Source organism: Rhinoraja longicauda, unplaced genomic scaffold (assembly GCF_053455715.1).
Source record: "Rhinoraja longicauda isolate Sanriku21f unplaced genomic scaffold, sRhiLon1.1 Scf001961, whole genome shotgun sequence".
NCBI classification, from domain to species: Eukaryota; Metazoa; Chordata; class Chondrichthyes; order Rajiformes; family Arhynchobatidae; genus Rhinoraja; species Rhinoraja longicauda.
The window spans coordinates 1-10,000 of NW_027603175.1; the positions used below are offsets into that span (position 1 = coordinate 1).

At 46.6% G+C, this 10,000-nt stretch overlaps 1 protein-coding gene across 1 annotated transcript; it reads right to left on the reverse strand.

The window, feature by feature from the left end:
- Nucleotides 1-1,358: 1,358 nt before the first annotated feature.
- On the reverse strand, nt 1,359-3,151 carry LOC144591799 (putative G-protein coupled receptor 139). The gene is made up of 2 exons (XM_078395822.1): nt 3,064-3,151; nt 1,359-2,251 (listed from the first exon to the last, which is right to left on the reverse strand). Exons 1-2 carry the CDS (start codon nt 3,149-3,151, stop codon nt 1,359-1,361), a joined length of 981 nt encoding a protein of 326 aa, XP_078251948.1.
- Between the last annotated feature and the right edge of the window lie 6,849 nt (nt 3,152-10,000).

The following is a 10,000-nucleotide window of genomic DNA, read 5'->3' on the forward strand; positions in this document are numbered from 1 at the left end:
TCGGATGGTGTTGGAGCTTCACGGTGAAAGGCAGGACCCTGGGGACTGCGGTAGAACAGAGCGATCAAGGTGTGCACGTTCATAATACCATGAGAGCTATACGTAGGAGTGAAGTATTTTGGTAAACTGAGCTTCACCAGTCACGATATTGTGCATAGAGGTTGAGCATATTAAATTTGCAAAGATTTTGGTGCGGCCACATTTAGAGTACGGTGCTCACTTTGGTCACCCAGCTATAGGACAGACGTCATTAAGGTGGAAACCGTGCAGAGAAGATTCACGATTTGCCAGGACTCGAAGAAAAGAGCACTAGGGAGTGGTTCAGCAGGCAGGCATCTCATGGGAACGCAGACGGCACAAGCATGATCTGACATAAAACACCATAGGGAATATATAGGGTGAACCATCCAGGATTGGGAAATCAAAAAGTAGTGGACACTGGTTTAAGGCTGAAAATGAGAATGCCAGGATTTGAGAGGAAACTGCGGGATATCCCTTTCACTCAATGAGTGGTGGATGTACAGAGGGACCTATCAGAGTACCTAGTTATTGCAGGTAGAGTAATAGGTTTTCAAAGAAACAAGGCCAGGTACATGGATAGGATGGGTTTTGGGGAAGATGGGGCAAACGCGGACAGATGAGACTAATGTAGATGGGGCATTTTGGTCTGCATAGTTAAGGTGGACCGGGGAGATCTGCTTCCGTGCTGCATGACTTCATAACTGGAACCCAAAGTTCAAACCGTTAGATTGCAAGCTCCCCAAGCGGAATATGAAGTGCGGCGTCTGCAGTTTGCTTGTAGCCTCACTTTACCAAACGATGAGACAGAGGACAGAAGAGTCGGGATGGGAATGGGTAAATGAATGATAATGAGTGGTAAGTGGAGATCCAGCAGGCTTTGGCGGTCAGAGCGCTTTGCAGGAAAGGTGTACATGAACACATCACATGCAAAATGTGATATAAATACATTTACTTGTAAATAGGTTAAATTATGATGATTTGCATACTATGCGTAACACATACATCCACCATTGGCTTTAATTAAATAGCACAGACGGTTATAAGACCATGACACAAACGGTCTGCAGGGGGCGCACGATCCTTTACTCTGACACATACAGGTAGCCCGGTCCAGAAACACTCAGAGCTGATCTCATTCATTCCCTTTACTCCCTGCTCCGGCAATCAGCTCGCATTGTTTCAGTCCCGAGACAGTTGATCGAAACATTCACCATGACTACTTTATTGCAACTCTCCCAGACCCACCAGTGTGTCTTTGTTTCAGCTCTTAATGGACGACGCTGCTGCGGTTACCTCGTCAACATATTCATTACAGATTAACATTTATTACATCAGATTTATTTTTGAACAATCTTAAGACATATTGTAAAGGGGTACTTGATTGCATTCTTCAGTTCGTCTCTGAACTTAGATTGAGTGAGCACATAAATAAACGTGTTCGTGCACGAACTTAGAATTTTAAGCATGTCCGCAGCTGAAATTGCGAAATACCTTGGGTTAGCGAGGATTTGGACTTGGTGTAAGTTGGCAATATGCTTGTAAATGAAGAAGCACACGTCCGTAAGCCACAGGAGGATGAAACTTCCGGACACACAGAAGAGTAAAATGATCGATTTCCTTCGACTCTGCATCTCCGGGTCCTCCTGTTTCTCGCCACCTGCGCGTGCGCGGAGCTTCCTGCGGGCTCGGCTCGCCACCACGATGGATCTGACCGTCAGGATATTAAGCGTGACAATAACGAAAAATGGAACCAGAGGGGTTAAAATGGTGTGAATCCAGGAGAAAGCAAGCCACCCGGGGTGGGAAAAATATTCCGGCTTTTCCACACATCCAATTGGCAGGTTTACATAATACGAATAAAATGCAAAGTAGTAGGGGATGTTCCGTAATAAACTCACCACATACACTGTTGCTATCGCCACCCTGGCGATTCTAACCGTGCAGTACTTGGTCTTAAATCCCTGGCAACAAATGGCCACAAAGCGATCCAATGTAAACGCGACAGTTAACCAGACAGAGCAGTCCAGGGACACATATCCCATCACTTTTTGTAGGGTGCATGCAACAGTGTGACTCTCGTAGCCAAAAATCGCACCGTAAAGGTAACCTATCGCCACGTTGAAGAAGACGGCCGTTAGATCTGCTGTCGCCATCGCCACCAGATAGTGAGTGATGCACCGGGACAGTCCGCAATTTCCCCGTCCGATAACGATGATCGCCACTAAATTACCTGTGAGGAAATGAACACAGACGGCTTTTGAACCTGGTCACCAGATGCAAGGTGCTCTCCATGATGGTGGTCATGGTGCAGGCACGACCCCTACAGCTGTACTGCGGTATGACAGTCGCCCGCGCCAAATATCAATTCATCATGAAATGTGTACGAAGGAACTGCAGATGCTGGCTTAAACTGAAAATTGAAGTTGGGTTTGGGTGGTATGGGTTGAGATGAAGTAGCAGTGTCCAGCAGAGACACGGTACTAAACGGAACCTTTGTGTGTGGGTGCTTCAGTCTCCGTGTATTCCGATAGAAAGACACATTAGACCCTGTGTTGCTGTCATCTCCATCCGGAATTAATACAGACTTCCGAAACCGTTCTAATAATTGTCAGAGTGATAGGCAAACAAAGGATTATAATGATGGCTTTTCAGTGGCATTAAAAGTGAGGATTTGCGTTCACGGAGCCCGCACTTTGTATAAAACTTCACCTCGGGAACCACGCAGGAACCGCGCACTGCGACCCTTTCTGAGCCACTCCGAGAGTTGCATCTCCCCCTCCCATCAGCGACCCTCTTCAGTTCCCCGTCGGCTTCGTGCGCCGACATTCCGCATCGTTTCCTCTCACTGACCTGTACCAACAAAATATAAAATATGCAACTTCTTGAAGTAATTTCAGAGACATGCTGTTGACTTGTGTTTGCGTGGCGGATACATTAGATGGACAAACCCCGGGCAATCCTTCACTCTCCTGATCCGAAGGAACAGATGCAAAAATTCAACCTCTTAACGCTGTTAAATGGCAAGCGGATATAACGACTTACTGAGCAGTCCGACGACTGTGGTGACGTAGGCAAAGTAATATTGGACACGGATAACGGTATCGATCCGGTAACGGTTTCTAGACCACATCGCTGATATCGGTGGGAAATAAAGATGTGGCCTGTGCTCAAAATGGTCTCAGGTAGATCGTCACCGCCAGTAGCTCAAGGTTCCCGGTCAGGTTTATTTATACCTCACGAAATTCTGATGTCGTCAATTACATTTCTCCCAGCTGCAAATTAATTCCGCTACTTATAAAGAGTGTGAAATTCTGTTTATCTGATATTGCTGAAGTACCTCTTGAGACTGTCCAAAGATTGTTTTGTACATCTGCCAACATCTACTCAGCCTGTTTTGTATCTAAGTTTTCAACATAATGGAACTAACTGACATATGAACCCCAGTGCGGCTCCCAGAACCTCTACCATCAATGCCCCAGTTCCCCATTCGTTCAGCCAGCACGCAAAGGTTTTCACGGTATCTCGGTAGGGCTAACAAAAATGAACCGAACCGAACCGAACCAAACTAAACCAAATCGAAACAGACCAGGAAAGGATGGGGGCTGTGGACAGATATGGCTCAGTTGTCTTGCAGCACAGGTTTAATAAATACCGGGATGGTTCCCGCTAAATTGGGATTGTTGGCGACAGAGAAGATTCACGAGGATGGTGCCACGATTGGAGGGTCTGAGCTACAGGTATAGACTGAGTAGGCTAGGACTCTATGCCTTGACGCGCATGAGGATTGGGGTGATCTTATAGAGTTGTATAAAATCATGAGAGGATTAGATCGTGTAGATACACAGAATGTTTTGCCCAGAGTAGGTGAATCGAGGACAAGAGGACGTCGGTTTAAGGTGAAGGAGAAAAGATTTAGTTTGAAGCCAAGGGACACATTTTTTCAACGAAAGGGTAGTGGGTGTATGAAACAAGCGTCAAGAGGAGGTAGTTGAGGCAGGGACTATCCCAATATTGAAGAAACTGCTAGACAGGTACAAGGATCGGAAAGGCTGAGAGGAATATGGACCACACTCGGGCAGGTGAGACTAGTGTAGCTGGGACTTGTTGGCCGGTGTGGGACAAAGAAACTGTTTATATATTGTATCACTCTATGACCCAATGCCTCCAATCACCAATTAATCCAATCACCCTCCCAACACCAGCACGTGTTTAATATAGACTGGGATAGTTCCAGATAAATTGGAATTGAAATATTTCGGTTCCGGGGCTGGTGTTATGTGCCCTTCCACAGGTCTCGGTGAACTTTGACCTGTATGTGGGTTCAGGAATAAATTGGAAATGCAAATGATATGTTGGCCACTTTTACAGCAAGCGTTTCTGAGCTCAACGTTCAAATGTTTTGGGCACGTAAAATATTGCACCAGGATACTGGGCCCCACGTCCACCCTGTTCCGTTTGACAGGGTCATGGTTGATCAGCTTCTTTAACCTCCTGTTTCCGAATCCTCCCCATCTCCATTGAGCCCTCGTTGGCATTAAAGTACTTGTATTTGTCACTTGTCGTTGTATATTTAATGGCCCGTTTCCACTGCCTTTTGATAGAGAATTCTACCGTGACAACATCCTCTGGAGGAAGAACTGTCTCCCGATCTTGGTTAACGATAGGAGCAGAATTAGGCCATTCGGCCCATCAAGTCTGTTCCGCCATTCCAACACGGATTTGCCACTCCCTCCTTACCCCTTTCTCCTGCCTTCTCCCCATAATACCTGGAACCCGTACCCATCAAGAATCTATCTATCTCCGCCTTAAAAACATCTATTGACGTCCTCCACTGCCTTTGTGCCAAATATTTCCAGAGATTCATCATCCTCCAACCAAATAAATATATACGTATATAGGTCTGAAAAAGGGTCCCAACCCGACACTTCAACTATTCCTTCTATCTAAAGATGCTGCCGATTCCGCCGATTCAGCATTTTGTGTCTATCTTCGGTGTAAACAAACATCTGCTGTTGCTTGCCACCCACACACACACACACACACACACACACACACACACACACACACACACACACACACACACACACACACATTTATATATATATACACACACACACACACACACACACACACACACATATATGTATATACACATATATATATACATATATATATATATATGACAGGACACATATATATATGTGTGTGTGTGTGTGTGTGTGTGTGTGTGTGTGTGTGTGTGTGTGTGTGTGTGTGTGTGTGTGTGTGTGTGTGTGTGTGTGTGTGTGTGTGTGTGTGTGTGTGTGTGTGTGTGTGTGTGTGTGTGTGTGTGTGTGTGTGTGTGTGTGTGTGTGTGTGTGTGTGTGTGTGTGTGTGTGTGTGTGTGTGTGTGTGTGTGTGTGTGTGTGTGTGTGTGTGTGTGTGTGTGTTTTCTATGTGTAGATGCTCGTTAGTGAAGTCAATCTTGGACTGTGCAAACACTACACAGACAGCGCCCAAGGTCAGGATCCAAATCGCGTCGCGGGCGCCGTGAGGAAGCAATTCTACCGGTTCCACTCCTCTGCTGTCCTGTGTACAAGCTATATTGTGAGACTGGAGTGCAAGCTGTGGGGTGGATTGGTCCCAGAGGTTGCTGCTGGCGATTCCCCTTCGTTTGTTGGGAATTTGAGGACAGCGCTCAGAGGTCCACTGCCCGCCATGTCCAAGCCCCTCTCTATCAGCGGACCGTTGGACAAACGGCGGTGTGGAACCGATCAGCTCTGCAGAGGGTTGTGGAAAGGGGGCTACAAATGGGAGGATCATTGGAAAGAGTGACGGAGGGAGGGGCTGGGGTTGTGGATGTGAGTGTTACCTGGAACTAAAACATTGAATGGCGTTTCCACAGGAGCAAGGATATCGTGGAAAAGCTGCACAACGCCTTGGTTAGACCCCATCTGAGGTTCTGAATGCAAGTTTGACCTCGGTGTCTGATGAAGGGAGTTCTCGACATGCCGAGAATGCAGCAAGTGCCAAGTCCTTGATGAAGTAAATGATAAAATGTTGAACAATGCATGACGGCACAGCGTTTGCCAGAGGTTAAAGCGTTCAAGCTCACAGTGTCGGAGGGGGAGCAGGAGGAGCAGTCCATGTATTCAAAGACCTGACCCACCCACCGAGTCCTTCTTTCTTTCCCTGCTCCCATTGCGAGAATGGTACAGAGTTTGGAAACACGTACCACCAGACTCAAGAACAGCTTCCAGGTTTCTAATCGATGCTTCTATAATCCAGGGTACTGTACGATATCACATTGAGGACATTGGTCTTTGGCTTTGGTTCTTCCATACGCTGGGATACAGTCCGATGCATCTTTACTCCGTTTTGGACATTAGACTCTGTCTGTGGAACTGATGTGCAACATGCTAAGAACTGCTTGATTAGTTAATTAATTGATTTGGACACGTGACGGGGGTTATGGAGAGAAGGCAGGAGAATGAGGTTCAGAGGGAATGATAGATCAACCTTGATTGAATACCAGAGTAGATTCGATGGGCCGTATGGCCTGATTCTGCTTATATAACGTATGAATTTATGAGCTATTTTCTGCACTCTATATTTTCGAACCGAACCGAACCGAACCAAACTAAACCAAACCGATACAAACCAGGGAGGGATGGGGCTGTGGTTCAGTTGTATTGCAGCACGGGTTTAATAAATACCGGGATGGTTCCCGTTAAATTGGAATTTTTGCCGGCAGAGAAGATTCACGAGGATGGTGCCACGATTGGAGGGTCTGAGCTACAGGTATAGAGTGAGTAGGCTAGGACTCTATGCCGCGAAGCGCAGGAGGATGGGGTGATCTTATAGAGTTGCATGAAATCATGAGAGGAATAGATCGTGTAGATGCACAGAATCCTTTGCCCAGAGTAGGCGAATCGAGGACAAGAGGACATTGGTTTATGGTGAAGGAGGAAAGCTTTTGTAGGAATCTAAGGGACACATTTTTTCAAAGAAAGGGCAGTGGGTGTATGAAACAAGCGTCCAGAGTAGGTAGTTGAGACAGAGACTATCCCAATAGTGAAGAAACTGTCAGACAGGTACAAGGATCGGACAGGCTGAGAGGAATATGGACCACACTCGGGCAGGTGGGACTTGTGTAGCTGGGACTTGTTGGCTGGTGTGGGCCAAAGGAACTGTTTATACATTGTATCACTCTATGATCCAATGACTCTAAACGACAAATTAATCCAATCATCCTCCCAACACCAGCACGTGTTTAATATAGACTGGGATAGTTCCAGATAAATTGGGATTGAAATATTTCGGTTCCGGGGCTGGTGTTATGTGCCTTTCCACAGGTATCGGTGAACTTTGAACTGTATGTAGGTTCAGGAATAAATTGGAAATGCAAATGATATGTTGGCCACTTTTACAGCAAGCGTTTCTGAGCTCAATGTTCAAATGTTTTGCATTAATTATATGGGCACGTAACATATTGCACCAGGATATTGGGCCCCACGTCCATCATGTTCTGTTTGACAGGGTCATGGTTGATCATCTTCTTTAACCTCCTGTTTCCGCAAATTTCCATTGAGCCCTTGTTTGCATTAAAGTACTTGTATTTGTCACATGTCATTGTATATTTAATGGGCTGTTTCCACTGGCTTGTGATAGAGAATTCTACCGTGACACCACCCCCTGGACGAAGAACTGTTTCCCGATCTTGGTTAATGATAGGAGCAGAATTAGGCCATTTGGCCCATCGTCTGTTCCGCCGTTCAATTATGGCCGATCTGCCACTCCCTCCTAACCCATTTCTCCTGCCTTCTCCCCATAACATCTGGAACCCGTACCCATCAAGAATCTATCTATCTCTGCTTAAAATATCTATTGACGTCCTCCACTGCCTTCTGTGGCAAATATTTCCAGAGATTCAACACCTTTCAACTAAATAAATTCTTCCTTATCTCCTTCCTAAAGAAACGTCCTTTAATTCTGGGCCATGGCCTCTCGTCCTGGATTCTCCCACAAGTGGGAACATTATCACCACGGCTACCCTATCCAAGCCTTTGAGGTTCTCGATGGACTACCTCGTACTGCCAGTGGCCATGGTCTTGATCTCGTCATCCACTGGCGCCATCCTCCCCGGGTCCATTTCACCTAATGCTGTTAGACATATACAGGATTTCACGATGTCCCTTCTCATTCCCTCGTACTCCAGTCAATATATTTCAAGTCGAACTAATCTCTCCCCATACCACAGACCCGTCGTCGCATCAGTCCATTGAATGAGCACTTGCTGCATTCTCGCCATGTCGAGAACCCCCTTCATCAGACACAGATGTCACAGTTGCATTAACAACCTCAGATGGGGTCTAACCAAGGCGTTGTGCAGCTTTTCCACGATATCCTTGCTCCTGTGCAAACACCATTCAATGTTTTAATTCCAGGTAACACTCATATCCAGAACCCCTGCCCCTCCCTCCGTCCCTCCTTCCAACGATCCTCACATTTGTAGCCCCCTTGGCACAACCTTCTCCAGAGCTGAGCGGTTCCACACCGCCGGTTGTCCAACGGTCCGCTGACAGAGAGAGGCTTGGATATGGCGGGAAGTGGACCTCTGAGCGCTGTCCTCAAATTTCCAACAAACGAGGGGGAATCGCAAGCAGCAATCTCTGGGACCTATCCACCCCACAGCTTGCACTCCAGACTCACAATATAGCTTCTACACAGGGCAGCAGAGGAGTGGAACCGGTAGAATTGCTTCCTCACGCGACGCGGTTTCGATCCTGAACTTGGGCCCAGTCTGTGTAGTGTTTGCACAGTCCGAGATTGACTTCACTAACGAGCATCTACACATAGAAAACACACACACACACACACACACACACACACACACACACACACACACACACACACACACACACACACACACACACACACACACACACACACACACACACACACACACACACACACACACACACACACACACATACACACACACACACACACACACACACATATATATATATGTCTGAAGAAGGGTCTCAACCCGACACGTCACCTATTCCTTCTATCCAGAGATGCTGCCTCCTCCGCCTGTTCAGCGTTTTGTGTCTATCTTCGGTGGAAACCAACATCTGCAGTTGCTTCCCACACACACAAACATGCACACACACGTACACACACACACACACACACGCACGCACACACACAAACACACACACACACACACACACACGCACGCACACACACACGCACACACACACACACACACACGCACACACGCACACACGCACACACACACACACACACGTGCACGCACACACACACACATGCACACACACATGTGTATATCAATGTGTATATATATATATATATATATATATATATATATATGTATATATAAAACATAGCACAAAAAGTAAGGACATTTGTGTTTGGTAGATTATTTCTTTGTTGTAACAATGCTTCTTGGCAATAAATCTTATACCTTTGGAAAGCCTGTTTATTTCCCTTTTAAATGGTGTCACATTTGAAAGGAACATGCATTTATGGGATGAGCAGCAGAGCTGAGTATATGGGTTGCGCCCATGAAAAATTTGCCAAATCTTCTCTGCCAATGCCAAACAGCTTATTCTGCTGTTGCTTTTGACTCTTGTTTTGAGCTTCTGGTACCCCCAGGTGCTGACAATCAGGTGCCTGATTGGCACCTGATTGGCAGTATCTGTGAGCATGGGCCCTGCTACAGTGGTCAGTAGGTGTCTGCTCCAAGAATCGGCATACCACGTTTGACTGATCTGGATAGGGCCCGTGCGATAGGGCAACTTCAAGCTAGTGTTTCGCAAAACCAAGTTGCGGCATTATTTGGAGTGAACCCTAGTACCATTTCCAAAGTGAAGGCCAAGTTCCATATAACGGGGGATGTCAGAGACAGGCCGCGAAGTGGGCGTCCCAAGAAGACGCCACCCGAAGAACACCGTTTCCTCACCCTGTCAGC